Here is an 18,483-nt window from a genome sequence, read left to right on the forward strand (position 1 = left end):
ATGGGAAGGAGTGAATGGATCCCTTGTTTTGCTTTGCTTGCGTGCGCGGCTTTTGCTTTACCTGTTAAACTGTCTTTATCTCAACCCACGAGTTTTCTCACTTTTACTCTTCCAATTCTCTCCCCCATCACACCGGGGCAGGGAGGGTGAGCGAGCGGCTGCGTGGTGTTTAGTTGCCGGCTGGGGTTAAACCACGACAGTAGCCCAAGGGCTTTCTGCTGTTTGCAGTACTCTGTGTGCCACCACTTTCATGTATAACATACGTACGAATACTGTCCACCATAATTACTTTCATGTAATTATTTATCAAACCAACACGGGGTCCTTTCTTCACTCTTTCTACTATTTAAACACTAAAAAATTAATCTATAGTAAAAGAAGGGAATAGCTCTCACTGTAGCAATATTTAATATTGTTAACACTGTGTATTACTGCCCTGTACTGCCTTGAGGTGCCGGATCCTGCCCTCCCTGACACGGTCACTGGGGAGGAATAGGTCGTGCATCTGAGATCAGAGACCCACTCCTGTCACTGGTTAGCAGTCACCGCTAACCTGGTATGAACAGGTCATCGTACCACTGCGCACAGATCCCAGACAAGTTGATCTGCAGGAGCTGAACCCCTCCAAGGGGCTTGTGTGATCGAGCGTCTTGAGTCTGCAGCAGAACCATCCTTTGAACCCACACAGCCCAAACCTTCTGCTGTCAATAAAACACCATTTCTCCTCCTCTCTGCCGTTCCCTGCAGTGCTGCTGTTTAACCCCCAGGCTTGCAATATTTAACTCCATAAGGCGGTTTGGAGCATGACTTGTACAAAATGGTATCAAACAGAACTGGCAGCACTTTAGATGATTTCAAATGTTTTACTTTCAAGTGTTATTTGTGCTGTATAAGCAAAATACAGCACCTAATGACTGCCCACACCACCACTTCTGCCTCCTCATTTCTGCACGGGCTGTCTGACCACATAACCTGTATTATCTCACTGTATGCTGAGCCGGTGAACAGTGTTTAACTCCCCACCTACAGTCTGGAAAGAGAGGACTTTCCGGAATGATGCTTCAGTGCTGAAACTCTCTCCTCCCAGTAGAGATCCCACTTCAGTCATGTCTCTTGCAGAAGATTTTAACCGCTCCTGAACATTCATAACGTTGGCTGTACGTGCCATTGATATGAATACTGCTTATTTGGTAATAAGATATCTAGGGACTCGAGTGCCTGCACAGTGGGGCATAATGTGTAGTTACTGCAAAAGTTAATTGTATCATTATTGTTAATCACCATGTCATTGCCACGTTTCTTATTGGAGTTTCCTTGTTAGTGATTGCATTAATATTTAAGTGACGTAAAGCGCACTGTTTTATGCTACCCACAGTAAAATACTCTTGCAGCTCCAAACAGAATTTGTTTCATTGAGTCTGAGTCTGGCCCTAAGCTAGAAGCAGGGTATGAAAGTGTGCTAAAAGTCAGCTCTTTGCCCTTCTCCAAGTTGTAACAAATGAAATATAATTATCAGATATAACTGGCATGCCAAGACGGAGCTTTATTGGCATGCCACAATCCTAGTTTCCTACCCAAGTGCTTTCAATTTAATCTGAAAAGTTACTGACCTCATTTTTCTTTTGCAGCATTACAGATACATCTAGACACATCTTAGCAGTCTGATCAGGTAGCACAGCTTTTAGAAGTGTTGGCAGCATATTGCTATCCTGTGGCAGGTCATAATATCCTGCAGCTGATCAGCGGCATCATGCAGTGCTCTGCTTTCTTCTTTTTTCCCATGCCATAATCAAAAGATCAGCAGAATTGTAAATCTCTCCATTTTAAGTTGGTCATGGTTTTCCTTCCTTCCTCCACCTTCCCAGGTTTCTCACCATCTGTCCTTCAAAGCTGCTGTAATGATTGCAGAGCTGCACAGCCCTGAGGCCCTTTCTGGGCTAATGGAAGAGCACCCAACATGCAGCTCTCGGGAACTTCCCAAAGTGCTCAGTTAACAGTAGGTGTAGAAAGAGGCAGCCCAGGAATCTCTCTCCCCTTGGTTTCCATACATTTGTGCATCGCCCTCTTCAACTTCCCTAGCCTATGACCAATATCTCTAAAAACAATGTCAGCTTGTTCATCGACCTAATGAATCTGTACAAGGCAAGGGTTAGTCAATACACAGATAGAGGGTCTGATAATAACAGACTGGCAAAAAGGTGATCATGAGAAACGATCGAAGGGTATTGGCTTGTGAAGAAGCTTGTACAGGAGGATGCAGGCTTGAGCATGATGAGGAAGGTTCAGGGCAGACCTTTGAGTTGATCATGAGGCAAAGAGAGTAAAACGTGCTGGAAATTTTGAAGGAGGAAGCAAGATGAGAAGTAGGTTCACCATGACCAAGCAAGCCGTGTTTACACCAACACTTGATATTACAAGTCACTTCAGGAGGAGGCAGACCTGAGCGTTGAGGTGGAGGTGAAAGCTGACATCCCTTCAGAATAGGGGGAGAAAAGACAAGACAGAGAGCCCGGGTGTTCCCAAATACAGCTACTGCTCCAGTTCTGAACTGGTCCTGAAGAGGTGATTTTCTTCTGAACTTTCCTGCAGCCAGATTCATTCCTGTCCCTACAGCCAGCATCTGAAAGAAGGGCCAAGGAACAGTTTCTTATGTGGACAAGATCAAGATGACCAGTCTGGCTGTACTGCCTTAATCCTGTTGACATGAGCAACCAAAAGCCCTAGGACCTAACTTGATGGTTTTTATATTCAGTGATTTATATGAGTGATGAGCTTCTTTTAATTGTACTGGTTCCCTGCATTTATTCTTCCAGAATTAAGGGACTGATGAAATTATTTCTTGTCCATGTTTAGCAACAATGCTTTTTATTTTGAAATGGTACACCCGCTTCCCACTTCCGTCCCTGTAATTTTTCCAAACAAAACTACACATAAAAATATGAAGCTTTGTCCTCTCATGTCACCCAAACCCACCATTATCTAAGTTAGCCTTGGGCACTCTGGGATGTCCAGCGACAGCGGTGCAGTGCAGCACAGGGACATCTGCTCAGCCCTGTAATTCTTTAGCTGTATTTGCACAGCAATGGGTACAAACTCAGGAATCTCCCCTCTCAATCCAGCAAGCAAGTCATGATAACGTTGCCTCCAAACCCAGCAGGCAGATCGCTCCTTCACACAAAAGATAGTTAGCGAAGACCTCCAAAAGGTTGAGGAGCAACGTCACCGCTTTGGTCCCATCCACTGCCAGGAGAAAATAACTCTATTCTAGTCAAAAGGTACAATGAGAACAGCATTTTTCAAAAAGCAATGATTGCAGAGTCTTATAATCAACATTTGAAGAATAAAACATGGTAATACATGTTTGTTGTCCCCAGATCCTCAAGCTCTAGCAAGTTCATTAGTGTGCATTTTTCTTTAGGGAGTCGTTTTTCACTGTTACTCACACTTTGTATACAGAAGATGCGGTTTGGGAAATGGAAGCGGCTGCTAATGGAAACATATTGCAGAGTACTGGGATTCGCAGCCTACCTTTCCATTTGGCAACAGTCTCCGAATCGCCACACGGTCCAAATGCCATCCGGAGTTCAGTCCTCCACCCTTGTGTCCTATGCGAATCTTTTCAATAATGTCACCAACATCCTCCAGCTACAGAAAAAAGAAAGGGGAAAAAAAAAAAAAAAAGAGAAAGATTATGGCATGAACAACAAGTAACTTTTGAGACACTACTTCTTTAGCTTATTTCCTATTTTTCCAGTCTGTATGAAGCCCCAGGGGAGCAAATATTAGCGTTGATGTCAATTATGCCCTAACTTGCATTTTAGTTAAAGGGTTTCCCTGAACTTCTGTTCCAAAAATGGAGAGAATCTTGCTCTACACAAATTACCCACGGTATGAGATTGGTTTGGTTGCACAGCAGCAATCCTGCATCTCAGGTTTCTCTCTCTGAGTGGGAATGAAGGTAATTCTTTAGAAATGGCAGTGCTGCTGCATCTTAAATTGTTCTTTTTATATCCCTTTCCTTTTTAAACACTTATTTGCAGTCTTATAACACTGGAACAATAGCTTTGAGGTCAAAGTACAATATTAACAGCCTAGCATTTTATATTATCTCTCTCCTGTTCTGCCACAGAATCCCAATGCCATTCTGAGCAAGTCAACAGGATCACTATCTTATGAAGTGACTACTGTTTTTTTTATGCCTCACCTTATTACTTGAGTAATTTGTTACCAGTTCATTACTTTTAAGTCACCTCCCTTCCAAAGGCTTGAACAGGAAAGACGATATTTGCTCCTAAGTAATAGCTTTTGGTTATTTCAGTGCAAACTTTGTATAGTTGGCCTTTAAAAAAACAAGGCTGGCTGCAACCCCCCCTTGCACGTAGGAGAAGCACACTGAGCTGTCTTTCTGTCCATAGGGACTTGGAGTCTTTTTTTCTTGGAAACAGGAGAAAACTGAACATCTTAATTTGCACCACTGGAGACTACTCCCTTCTTCTCTTCCCAGCTGACAGAATTGTCCCATACTGAAGAAAAGACATCGGTAATTTTAGGAGACTCCTCGACTCAATAAGACTGACTGCACTACTCAAGGAGTTCACACTCCGAACAAACGGGATTTGACTTCGCCAGCCCTGCCCTGACTTTAGACAGCATAAGCATCAATTGCAAAATAATTAAATGACCCAAACTCATTTCTAAAACTCATGCATGCGCACAAGTATACACTAGAGGAAAATTATTTTCTTCCTCCTTTGTCCTGTCCAAATACTCAACTTTCAATGGGGCTTTTAATCAATACATAGCAATAAAGTGATGCTTGACCAGTAAAGATTCATGTTAAAGAAGAAGTGATCTTTACTCTGCTGCATGCATCTCCAACAAATCATCGCTTGGGAGCACAGCTGAGACAAGTCTCTAATCTTTTTTTCCTCTTTTGCCAAATAAAAGCTTGGCAGTTAAAATCACTAAAACAAACAGGCAATTCTCAGCTTGTGTTTCCCGAGATCCCCAAATTGTTTTTAAGGGCTGTTAAACTCCAAATTATGGCTCTACACAAGTAGGTGAAAGAAGAATATATTTTTCTTCATCCCCATCTCCTGCAGCAAGAGAAACTGGTGAAAAGAGAATGAAGTTTGGGGACAGGTTAATATGATGTTATAAATCTGGAGAACAAACTGCATTTTCACTCACTTCATCTAAGAAAAGTACAGATGTTTTCGATTCCACCAAACCTAAAATAAATCTTATGGAATAAAGAAATAACAGTAACACTCAGTTTAAGATTTATACCTATAGGTTAATGCAACCTCTGTTATGAAAAAAACTCTGTTATGTGCAGAAACTCCACCAAAATAAGTCTTATTCTTTGTTTTTAAGGAATCACACTGGGGATTTATTTTATGATTCATGCCATATAACAACAGCGTGGGCTGGAAGCATTTTAACTTGTTAAAAAGTTTGGTTTAAGATTTGCCTTCAATTATTTTACAAAAACAAACCAACCTCAAAACACAAAGAGGGTGTGCAGTTCTCTACAAAGACAGTGTTGGTGTTGCATCCAGGGAGGGAAGGTGAGGACATGAAGCAGTACCAAAAAGATAGGCCAGAGCAGGACTGCCTATATTTTTGCCTCTCACAAATTCTCAGCAATAACAATATATTATCACAGAATCACAGAATAGTTTGGGTTGGAAGGGACCCCTAAAGGTCATCTGGTCCAACCCCCCTGCCATGGGCAGGGACATCTTCAACTAGATCAGGTTGCTCAGAGCCCCGTCCAACCTGACCTGGAATGTTTCCAGGGATGGGGCATCCACCCCCTCTCTGGGCAACCTGGGCCAGTGCTTCACCACCCTCAGCGTAAAACATTTCTTCCTTCTATCTAGTCTGAATCTCCCCCCTTTAGTTTAAAGCCATTCCCCCTTGTCCTGTCGCAACAGGTTGAATAGGAATAGGAATTATTCCTGAATAATAAGGCTGAATTATGAACAGGAATTGCTGAATACTGTGGATGTAAATGAGCTCACTCATTTACGTGCACCGGCTTAGTATTTGCATACAGTTGTGCAAACACTTCAGGAAACATTTGATAAGATCTTTCAAAAAGTTAGCCTCGGGTATTCAAAAATCACAGCGTCTGCAGCAAAGTAACAATCTCTCTGTCCGAGGATACAGAGAAACAGAGCATGATGCTTAGGTTGCCATAGAGTTAGAAAAAATGAACAGACCATCCACCCCAAATGAAGTGCTACGTAAGTAGTGAGCACCATGGACCAGATCCTTCAACATAATCTGCTGAAACAGGAACATGAAAGGATGCGTAGGGACCTTAAACACAAGGCAGCTAGTTTCAGTGATAGCGCAAGCATTTGTTTCCTGTTACCTTTCAAAGTATTGCAAACTGCAAGAGAAAGCAAAAGTGCAAGCAAGTAAGAGTGACAAGGAGAGGTACACATATTAGATCCGGCATGCCTGGAGACTGATACCCTCTCTTTACCAAGCGTGGTCTAGGAAATGGAAGATGTAAAGACCTTCCAAAGTGGCTCTCAACTTTACCTGGAAGGGCAAGCCTCCGTATCCATGTATTGGTACATCTCAGCTCCGTGATAAAATTGCACCGGCCTTTACAAGGCTTCACATGGCATTAGGCCACAGGGACACTGCATGTTGATACCTTTGGGTTGCTACTAACTGGACGTCAGTGAGGAAAGATTTGATCCGGTACACAGTAAGTCTGTTGCAGAACAGAGTTTTGAACCCACATTCTTCAAGTAAAAGAGCTGAATAGCTTTCCCTAAGAGAGGAGAAGTTCCCACTTCACTCCATTTTTTCTCTTCTTAATCCCCTTAGGTCAACCTAAGATGGGAGTGAGCATCTTTGATCTTACCTCCACAATGAACTGATTCACCGAGTTCCTTTCAAAATACATCCTTTGCTCTCTCTTGTTGAGGCACAGGGATTTCTGCTGAGTGCAGATCCCATCACTTCCATAGAGAACAATGAAGACATCTGCATCCGTGCCAGCTCCAAAGATGTCGCTGGTGTAGACCGTGATCTCGTAAGGAACAACTGATTTAGGAAATGGCAGAAAATTAAAACAGACCCACAAAAGTTAGTAAGCAGTATACCAATGCTCCTAAGAACATTTTAATGAAACAAAATCTGGATTAGAAAACTCAACGATTAAAGAAGACAGGGCAGGAATCACACACTTGTGGTCATTCAGTTACCAAGCTGAATCCAGAGGAATTTCCTTTAACCCTATAGGGTCATTTGACCTTGATGCATGTTCATTTACTGAGATTTTGGGGTTAAACACATGATCAGAAAGCACTCAGTATATTTATACCTGCCATCTAAAGTTACTGAAACAGGATTTACTTCAACAGCTCAAGTCTTAAAGCAAAACATGAATTCAAAATTTTTGAGCAACTAGGCAGATGGATGATATTAAGCCAACTGGAGGCAGTATATAAATATTCAAGATAGGCTTATTGATAAAAAAATCTCCTATTATTTTCATCACTAAACAAGTGACAAAAATCAATCATAAGGAAAAGAAATAAAACCCTCTGCTGTCCACTCGGATCTAGTTTTCTCTTAGTACCACCTTCTCCTTAACACCAAGGCAAACAGGTTAAATTACTACTAGATCAATGGTGAATGCAGAACGGTAAGGATCGTTCCTTATTCTGTTCCCTTGGTTTCTCCAGAATGCCCCATGACCCCAAAATCTGATGTCTCCTTTTGTCCTTTTCTATCTTCACAGCTTCTCAGTCCTGAGTCCTGCTGGAGCATGACTCGGACTTGCTCAGGAAGACTGACCCAGGAATAAGACGGGCTCTGTTCCTGGCTCTGCTACAGATTTGCTGAATATCCTTAGTCAAGCCGCTTCCCACCTCAGTTTCCGAGTTGAGATGGTGTTTAGCTCACAGAGTAAGAGACCTATGTTCAGATGCCTGCACGTCAAATAGGTGTGTACATCTCCAGACGTAATCACTAAAGTCAGCGGAGTTTGGAGAAAGAGTCAGACAAGCAAATGCAGGCATCTTCCTCAGGGTCAGCTGAATCATTCTCCAAACCCACCATCTGTGAACGACCAAACATCCATCGATGATAATGGGAAATCAGACACTCCACTGTCACGAGGACATGTAAATTCAGGTGTGCCATCTGCAAACTGAATCCTGTCCCTACCTCTTTTAAATCCTTTCTGAAATCTATAGATGAAAAATGCCAGGTAAGACTTGGGCACCAGTGATTAGCTGCAGGGACTTCTCCTGTCGCAAGGAGCACACAATCCCTATAGTCCACGCCACTACCCATAAGCACAGCCTTTGACACCCAGCGCTATCACCAGGACCTGCTCCTGGCCATCCCTCTCCCATACACCACCTACCCAGCTTCCACCGTTTCCCATCCCTCACTACAATCTTCTCAGCTGCTTGTCATCTGCATCCTCCCACACTGCGACGACTTCAGTCATCTTTGCTATTTAAACTACAGTACTTTGTGCTATATTTCAGATTCAGCATCTCTGTTAGGGTAGAGAGAAGGTTTCTGGCACCATATCTATTACTGTTGGAGTAACTCTGATTATGCGTATCGGGAACTAATCATTCATTAAAAACCCAGGCTCTCTAAACACGGCTCTCAGGAAAACAGAGATTAAGAAATTTTACTTTACAGAAAGTCAGCCTGGAGGTACTTAGTATTCTTTCTGCCCAAGTCAGTGAAATCTGCTCTGCTGTGCTGCAGGTAAACTGGAATAGTTTCTGCAGTATGTAAGAGGGGGGGGGGGAAAAAATCCTGGAGACCAAAAATCACATGCGACGCATTATGAATTAAAAATGATCTTCTCTGCTGAAGTCCGTGGTGCTTGCTCTTGTTGCTTGAATATTAACGTCAGCTTAGAACTGAACCAGCAAAGCGGCACTGTAACAAGGTCACTAGCAGCACAACTTTCAGCTGTCAGACTCCCATTTCATTTACATGGCACTTTTAAAGTTGCATCCCCACAGGCATGATTTTAATTGGACTGCCGATGACATGTTTTCATCGTTTGTTGGGCGTGAAACAATTCTGGCACGTGTCATCATAAAACAAATCAAACCGTTTTAGTTACCTCTGGCAAACTGAAACCCCCAGGTTAATAGTTCAGAAACCAGAACGCGGTAAATAGCACAGTGGGAACAGTTTAAATGGTGAAACAGCCTAAGCTGACACTGAGTCTGGTGCAACCTTTTTGCCAGAGAGGTCTGACTATTTTCAAAGGCTGAATGTGGATGGCTGACAAAAATCAGGTTTACAGGACCTATGTATTCAAAGGCATGGTATGCCAGAAACTGTTACATCATTTAATATACAGGGACATTAATAAATTATATAGTCAACATCTGCATCAAAATATATATCGACTGGGATAAAATGGAAAAACCTGATGAGAAGCACATACAAGGTCTCTGGGTTATATTCACTCCTATGAACACATTCACTATACCTACCTACAAATTTATTTTTTCAAACAGAAAGACTGTTATGTCTTCCAGTTGACTGACAAAAGTGGGGAAGGGAGCAAAGAGCATCCATTCCTCTGCTCCAGACAGTTTAGGTAAAGCAAGCAAGACATGAGAAATAAAAAATAGCTTGGCCAAAGCATGGGGGAGGCACAAAGAGATGACGTTGGCAGATCCTCAGAGAAGAAAGATGATTTTAGCTTACAGACTGCAGGATGTGAGGATCTGGACATTGGAGGGTAGGCCAGCCAGTGTGAAAGAGACCTTTAACAGGAACCACAGTGTTGACAGTAAAAAAGAAGGAGCCAAAGCAGCTGATAGTCTTCTGCGTCATTATTCTCACAACTACTTATGCAGAAGGAAACTAAGGAAGAAAGAGAGAGATTGGGCAGCTCTAACTTCTGATGTCTAAATAAGGAACTGCAGGAGGTAAGGCTTTTGATACCATCAATGCATACAATGAGGGATGCAATGAGATAAGAGACAGCTTTGGTGTGAACAACTTATCACTTGTCCAGAGTGACCTAGGAAGCACCTGGCAGGGCATGGGGTGGAAATCAACTCTCAAGTTCCAGAGCTCATCCCTCACCATTGTGGCATCCAACCTAATGAAGGGAAGAGGCAATTTTGATAGTCCCCCGAAGGTGGGCCAGGAAATATTTGTCAACAACTTGAAATGAGGCAGATCAGGGAGGGACAAATCAAATACAGTCCCAGGGCTGCGAGTTCCCTGCACACAGTCAAGGATGCACATGTGAAAAGGGAAAGAGAGGGCTACAAAATAAGCAAAATAATGTTTCCAGTCATTTATTTCAAGAAAGCCATGTTATCTGATTTTCAATGTTCTGCAGACAGGAAAAGAAGTTGCCTGAATAGAAGAGTTTGAGGTACCATAGCAGACTTGAAAATTATAAGCTTAGTACTCAGAAGGAGCTCCCAAAGGACACTGGGTTTACCCCAAACATTAATTTAGAGGGGAGTAAAGTGAAGAGTAAGGAAAAATTGGAGAATGCTAAAAGAGGCAGACCGCTGCAACGCTATCAGAAAAGCACCACACTGAAGAAACTCTGGAAGAGGGTCTTTCAGCAAGAGAGGGGTGTGCAGTGTCAAAGGTACTGGGGGAACCAAGGCTTGGAAGCAGGACCAAAGTGTCTGCTTTGACAACAGAAACAGCAATATTAGACTGGAACAAGATCAAAGGGAAACTGGAGACGAGGAAGACGGCTTGGAACAGGCTGAGGACTTGGAGATGAAAGGGCAAGAGGGAGCAAAAAGACAATCATACACAGCCACATAGTTTCTAATGACTCTCTGATTTGGGAAACTCAGGAAATGTTAGTCTAGAGCACTCAGAGGAACCCTCTTGTAGTGGTTGGAATAGTTGGCACGTGATATATTTATAAGTTTTTCAAAGCAAATTCAAGGGAGAGGCCAAGCCTATAAAACTGCATAAGCTAGTGAGATTTTATCTTCTGTAATGATGGGTGTATCCCGGGGAAATGGCATTCTGCTCACATGGGATATATTCCGTTGTCTGCAGTTCTGCAGGGAAGATAATTCTCTCAATGGCTCCATCATCCTCCGATTTATCCAGCCAACGGCCACAAGGGAACTTGAGGCACTGTCCCAGTGATGGGGCATCAATCTCCACCCATTCCAGAAACCAGCCAGTTGAATTACCTGTGGTTGGACAGATAACGGTGAATAACCCGCAAAGCTTTTACAGACAACAGCAAATGAATCATTGCATTCCAGACCTCTGAGAAATAAATCTTCCTCTCTTTTGCCAATGGAAAAATAGATACCATAACGATCATTGCAAGCGATTGTCCAGGTTTGAGCTAATGTGCTTTACATTCCTATATGCGTCAGGTTAAAGATCTGCATGTGGAAGTGCTAATTACTCCATTGCTTGGATTAATTTGCCTTTGTAATAAGACAGAGGAGTTATCAACAAACATGTCCCTTGGTGCCCCACAGGGCAGGAATCCATGTGTCTTTCCACTGCTTCCCTAGTTTTAAGTAGAGATACATCTATGTCTAAGAAGCAGCTAGGACTTGATGATGAAAACAACAAAAATATTGATAAAAGAAATGAGACAAATCAATAGGTCCCATGTGGAACAAGAAAAACTACCAGGTTTTGTGATATATGAGAAATCTCTCTAAAGACTTGGCTGCAAAACTAAAGAGCCTCTTACAGAGAGAGAGGTTGCAAAGGTACCTGCAAGTTGCCACCGCTGTGCTCTTACTGCCACAGCCATGGGGAATGGTATTAGCAGCAAAGATAGTAGCAGCAACAGCCAAAGTGACAGCAAGGATCTGTCACTATAAAAGCTAAATTACGTTTGGGGTCTTGGAGGCAGGTTATTTCATACAGCAACGTGCCTAATGCACTAGAAATACTACATTAAAAAGCAGATTATCTTACCTTTATTGTCATGGCCTATCTTGATTTTTTTCAGGTCTCCAATGTCCACAGACTCCACTGTAAACTCATCTACCTTCCCACGCTCAAATTTGTTCTTGTTAATCTTTGAGGCCTTTAGGCTGACTATCCCTGTTGTGGCGATGCAAAAGGACATTGTTCAGCATGTGAAACAAATCCTCTGGGAATGTCAACAGTGGAACAGGGGAAGTGGCTAAAATGTAAAAAATGGCTTTTCATCTCAAGATCCAAGCTTTCTCCCTCCCCCCCTCTGAACCCAAATCCGTATCAACACCCAAAATATATATAATTCCTTTCTTGAGTGATCCTCTGGCAGTGCCACAGGGACAATGCTGTTGTGCTGTGTTCACAGCTAAAGAAATTGGTCCTACCCAGCAGTTCCCTGTCACTCTCACAGGCATCCGAGTCACTGCACACACAGCTCAGCTCCTTCCAAGAGGATTTGCTCATCAGCTGATTAAATACTTCTGGGCCACTCAGAGAGGCAGAGGAGAGCTGGATTTCAGGAGCATGCTGATTCATTGCTGAGGAAAGCAAATCATTCACCGCATTCACTACTCAGTAATGTAGTCCCAGTCAACTGCGCTGTTTCTATAATTGAAATTAAAGCCTTTAGATCAGCAGCTGGTGCAAATCAGCATCGCAAAGTTCAGCAGTGATTTACAGCAGCTGGTGGTATGCTCCCAGCTATCATGATGTATGCGGAGACAGCGAGAACATGAAGTTGTGCTAAAAAGGAGTGAGGAATGGGTATTGAGGAAACAAAAGGAAACCACGACCTGTCTTTTCAGGTATCCAGCAGCGAGGTGCTATCCTGTTCCATCACGTGAAGCCGTACCTGTGTCGTCTTTACTTCCATAGAGAGTGATGAAGACGTTGGCATCTGTCCCACCATTCTTCTTGTCCCCGGTTTTCACTTTCACAGTGTATGTTGTTGATTTAGCTGTCAGATAAAATATCTTAATTTAAGAGTGTGAAGTCTGAGCAGGAATTAACTCTACTTTTCATTGCACATGTGTGTTTGGTTTGGGTTTTATTTTGACCGATTACAGCCATGTTGTAATCTCTAATTCCTGTTGTACGCTGTGGTAGCTCCTGGGGTGAGCTGGGCTATCTGGTTGCAGAGTCTTCTACTGCTCCAGTCATTCAGTACATTGTCTGCATATCTACCGATAAGAAATGTGCTCAAGCCTTCCCATTTGCTTCCTGGGAATCCATGAGGCTCTTCAAATCTGCCTCTGCCTACAATGCTATTTCATTAAAAAAAAACCCACAACACTCCCTGCCCCCTTTATTGTAATAGCACTATATAACATATGTGCATATAACACATACCAGAAAGTATGTGCATGTTGATATATACAGTTCATATTCATGAACACACCCTTCACAATAGCATCATTAGGGATGTTTCTATCGCACCATTATCTAGCAAGCGCAGTAAACTCATAAAAATTGTGGAAAAGTCCAATATAGTCTTCACTGCGCTGCAAAAACCTACTCAAGATTTCCAAACTGGCACCTTTCTTCCATAGTTAGACTCATGTTTCCAAGATGCTGCTCAGCCAGAAGGTCCTTCTGAACGAAAGGGCTATCCAATTTGTGGAAATTTGTTGGCTATACAATTTGTGGAAATCATTCATGTATTTGAAAGCATCTGAGGGGGAACTTTAAGACCTTTCACTGGCAGTGAAGCCAATGGAAATTCTGGGCCCTCAGCACCTTTCAGCATCAGACCCAGGAGTGTGTCATTGCTCTGTGGTTACCATGCAAAATTATGTACAAGAGAGTCAAAGTTATTTCGGAGGACAACGGACACAAGCAGCAAGATGGAAAGTGAGACAAATTTAGGTCCCTTCCCTTTCTCTGGTCATGTTTGCTCTCTGCTCGGTTTCATGTTGAAATGTTTAGCCATTCCAGTCCATGATGTGAAATGGCTGGGATTTATGCCTTAGATATTAGCAACGAATGTGCATTTCAGTTGAGAGATGATGACTGAACATCTTATCCATCTTCCTAGCTTTCTCACTTTGGGTCCAATCTTGCAAGATGATTAAATCACCTAAAAATGAGGAGTGTCCACTCCTCGCTGGCTGACACGCACTTCACACTTCATTCACACCTGAAAACTTCATGGTCAGGGCAGAATTACTCACAGCCCAGTGAACGCTAACCACTAATGCCCTCAGCAGTGCTAATAACTTGGTTCCTTTTCAACCCCACACTGGAAGAAATACAAGGCTAACATAAACCTTTCTGTTCCAGGCCCAGCGTTGCAAGAGACTGGCCATCATTTTCCGAATCTTTCTTTACAAATGCTTCATCCACTGGGACCAGCTCCCTGACAATCTGACCGTCATCTTCCTCAACTGCTAACCACCGCTGGCATGGAAAATAATACCTACAAGAATGACAGCAGCACCCAGCACTTACACAGGACTTCACAGGCTTTAATAACATAAACAAACACAGATCAGAGGCTACTTAAAAAAAACAAGATTACTCAAAGCTGAACAATACATCTGTTTTCATCCTTGAGCTCTGGTGTTGTTTGTGGGAACTAAATCCATAAATAGGTCAGCGAGCACTTACTGAAAAGTGCTGTTTCTGAGCTGTCAGCCCCATATGATTGATTCCTTTTAGGTTTCACTCCCAGAAAAAATTAAATAACTCAAGGGAACCTCCAGTCTCCCAGGCATTTTATGTTTATGAAGAGTGGACCCATCTTGAGGTCCTTATGAGCAGTCCCACTCACCAGAGCATTGTGCAACTCTTAAGCACGTGACTTCAAGCATGTTCTAGCTCAAAGGCAAACCTGCATTTCAGGTTTCTAACAGCCTAGGCTTTGCTCATCCGGCTGTCTGTGAAAATCATGGGAGTTTGCTTATATCAGGACTTGCTTTTGGCCCAGATCTTTGCATTAGGTACAAAAGACAAACGAAATGTGAGGTCAGGGACTTCCAGAGTGGAGCCTTGAAAGGAAACACATGAGTGCAGGCTCTGCAAGGAGACCTCTTCAGGAGGGAGAGTCCCTCTCAGGAGAAACAGAGAAAAGCTGAGGTTTGCTTCCAAACAGTGCAGGTTCCTAAACTGCAGAGATGCTGGGACAGCAAAACCCCACACAATGGCCCCACACTCAGTATAACAGCACAATCATCACAAGGATCCCAAAGGATGCCTGCTCCCTGTGAGTTGGTGAGGAGCTATGACAATGCCCTTCTGCATCTCCTCCGCCTTCCCGTGGTTCTGCAGGCTCCTGAGAACATGTCCCCTTTTCTGACTGTATGAAAAGGGTGCAACAGGCTGCTCACGTGGTGCTTTCCTTGAGGTCAACAATCTCTACCCTCTCCAGGAACCAGCTTGGGCTAGCACCAGAGTTATCGTGGCGGATCCGCAGCTTCTTCAGCTCACCCAGGTCAATGGCTTTGATGGTGAACACATCCACCTGCACAGGAGGCAACAGGTAAATGTCTGTGTTTCCCAGAAAGGGGGAAAGAGAGGCAGTAACTGGGCCAGAGTAATTTTTTCCCATTAAAACAAAAGATGTTTGTAAGTCTCCCTTGTATTCTTAGGGTAGCTGTACTAAAATAACTAAAGAGCTGTGAGCTCTCCCATTACACTCATGCTTGGCTCCTACAAGACAGTAACAGCCAGGGAGCTGCATAACCCTTCGCTCCTTTCTTTACCTCATCCCCATTTCAGCTTCCTCTAGGTTTAACTCATCTCTCCTAAATCTCATTCCTTTCAGACTCAGCATTTTCCCCCAGATTAAATCTGGAACTGGACAGAAACATATTGACTCCATGGAAACTCTCCTGTGCACCTCCATGTGTTTTATTTCAAACCACAAGTTTTTTTTCCTTTTGTCATTTACTACAACCACGATGTTCATTTATTAGCTCTATTAGTGTGACAGCATGGACCTTGTTATCATAATACTTTAAACATCTCAATGTGATTAACTTGTTGGTAGACTTTGGGTTTCTACTCCCAAGAGCAGAACGCGTTACCTTTGCAGCTTGGAGCTCTTCCCACTGAATGAAGAACCATACGCAGGTTGCAGTTTCACCGGTGCCAAGCTCATAAATCACAGCTAACAGCTTATTTAACCACCTTAGGCTCTTTTTTCCTGTTCTCAAGTTTTCCACAGCTGCTTATTATTTCCGTAATTTTTTATTATTCAAAATTATTCCTTGAACAATTCCTGGCTATAATAGTAGCTTGTTAATTGTTCATAAACATTTTTATGGTGAATATTCAATCTACAAGAGATGTTGTTTAGTTGGATTAGATTATAATGTAACTATAGCACACCATGTGATACTGCTTTTATGCCCTGACTGGTGGAGTAGAACATTTAGAATCGTATTTGCAATCTAAATACTGACATACCTGAGCTGCCTCACAAATGCTCTCCAATATTAATTTAAAGTTTGTGGTTTTCAAGTATTCCTGGCAGGAAACATTATTACCAGAATGCTTACAGGAAGCAAATGCAAAAGGTGGCTCCGATGTAGAATTGGTGTTCAGCTTATTATTCAAAAGAATTTCCCCCGGAAAATGTTTTGAGGCATTTTGCTTTAAATAATACATTTAAGAAATAAAACACATCTGAGTTTTAAGCTGAAAGAAGCAGCCAAACCTTGCAGAGAAGAGACTGTAATGAATGGCCAGCATAACTGAGAGCTCTGCCAGCCTTCTGCTCACTTCAGTGAGTTGAGTTCATGCATTACCTGGCCCTTTTCAAACTTGTTGAGGTTATTCGACCTTTTCAGCTGGCGCTCACCCGTGTCTCCTCTTCCTACGCCATAGATGCTCAAGAAGACATTAGCATCCGTCCCAGCCCCCCACACATTCCCAGTGAGAACATGGACTTCGTAAGTATTCTCTGCAAATAAAATTGCAAAGGGAGATCAGGAAGAGCCCAGAAATAGGCATATTTCATCAGATCTGTGGCTCACCATGAAAGCGGGTAGCCCAAAAATGCCAGCACAGTCAGCTTTAAGAAAGGTTTTGTCTGGAGTTTGTTAAAATGGTTGCATGTGTCTTAAAACATGAGGGGCTCCATCTTTCTCCAGCCCTCATCATTAACCAAATAAATAGTTAAAGCTTGCTAAACTCCTAGCCACGGTGGTAACTTGTGGGACTCTCAACTCAAGTTCCCCAGACAAGCCTTTCAGAATCCTATAGCAGTCCTTTAGGATACTCCCATTTCAGGCTGTCTCCTCCATGCTCTGCCTGAGTTTAACCACTGTCCTTTTCCTCCCTACAGTTGATCAACCAGCTCACAGTGTAACCTACACTGCGGGCCTGGGGCAGTGGGATGGCTGGGGGGGGCCATAAATGGTCCTGCAAAACACCACAGTGTGGTTATCGTCCTTCATGCAACTGCTGTATCCCCACACACAAGCACATTCCTTCTGATAATTACCCTCCAGGGCAGATTCGCCGTCAGGCACCAGCTCCACCACAAGCTCCTTATCTCCTTCGTCTTTAGCCAACCAGCGGTGTGCCACAAACGTATAGACATCCATTACTTCTTCCACCTTGGTCTCCTCTTCTTCCTCCTCATCAGACTTCTTTTTCTTCTTCTTCTTTTTATCAGACTCCTTCGTCTTCGTGGCAAGCCGCTTCAGCGTGACACTTTCCAGGAACCAGCCATCCCCAATGCCTTTCCCATCATGGCCTATCCGAATCTTATAAATCTTGCCAACATCTGCAGCCTCTCTCTGCCACCAAGGGAAAGTCAGCACCCAGGAGGATATAAGACATCTTAACTTCATACAGTGCATTCTTAAAAATGAGGAGCATCACCTCTATCACCCAAAACCATCTAAGCAAGGGTAAGATCAATTTTTTATGCAAGTTTACCTTTACTTTTTCCTTCCTGTTTTATTCTTTCATAATTCCCGTCATCAAATCTCATCTGAACAAACTAAGCCGAAGACATTCAGAACAACCATGGCAAGGATAGGAGCTGAATTCATATTTACTGGGCTCCCTACTTCTCCATTGCTCTCCTCACTAGTATTGTCTCTACGTTGGTATTAGAGGTGCATATGCCAAAATATCATACTGGTTTGTCAGATTCTCAGCGCCTGAGTTCTTTTTTAAATGAGGAGAACTACAAGGATGTCGTGAGGTTATGCAGAGAGAAAATTAGAAGGGCCAAAGCCCAACTAGAACTTAACTGGCTACTGCTATAAAAGACAATAAAAAATGTTTCTATAAACACATTAGCAACAAAAGGAGGGCTAAGGAGAATCTCCATCCTTTATCGGATGCGGGAGCAAACAGTGACAAAGGATGAGGAAAAGGCTGGTTATGCAGAGAGAAAATTAGAAGGGCCAAAGCCCAACTAGAACTTAACTGGCTACTGCTATAAAAGACAATAAAAAATGTTTCTATAAACACATTAGCAACAAAAGGAGGGCTAAGGAGAATCTCCATCCTTTATCGGATGCGGGAGCAAACAGTGACAAAGGATGAGGAAAAGGCTGAGGTACTTAATGCCTTCTT

The 18,483-nt window shown here is 42.9% G+C and overlaps 1 protein-coding gene across 1 annotated transcript in view; it reads right to left on the bottom strand.

The window, feature by feature from the left end:
- LOXHD1 (lipoxygenase homology domains 1) overlaps positions 1 to 18,483 on the bottom strand; it is a 134,545-nt gene that overhangs the window by 57,187 nt on the left and 58,875 nt on the right. Inside the window, exons 18-26 of the mRNA XM_009278427.1 lie at positions 17,396 to 17,693; positions 16,698 to 16,852; positions 15,276 to 15,409; positions 14,217 to 14,365; positions 12,803 to 12,907; positions 11,947 to 12,075; positions 11,031 to 11,195; positions 6,887 to 7,068; positions 3,529 to 3,645 (exon numbers count right to left, since the gene is read on the bottom strand). Of these exons, the coding sequence (XP_009276702.1) occupies positions 3,529 to 3,645; positions 6,887 to 7,068; positions 11,031 to 11,195; positions 11,947 to 12,075; positions 12,803 to 12,907; positions 14,217 to 14,365; positions 15,276 to 15,409; positions 16,698 to 16,852; positions 17,396 to 17,693 (1,434 nt within the window). The remainder of the gene's footprint in view (positions 1 to 3,528; positions 3,646 to 6,886; positions 7,069 to 11,030; positions 11,196 to 11,946; positions 12,076 to 12,802; positions 12,908 to 14,216; positions 14,366 to 15,275; positions 15,410 to 16,697; positions 16,853 to 17,395; positions 17,694 to 18,483) is intronic.

This window comes from Aptenodytes forsteri, unplaced genomic scaffold, assembly GCF_000699145.1.
Source record: "Aptenodytes forsteri isolate BGI_AS27 unplaced genomic scaffold, ASM69914v1 Scaffold178, whole genome shotgun sequence".
Lineage (NCBI taxonomy): Eukaryota > Metazoa > Chordata > Aves > Sphenisciformes > Spheniscidae > Aptenodytes > Aptenodytes forsteri.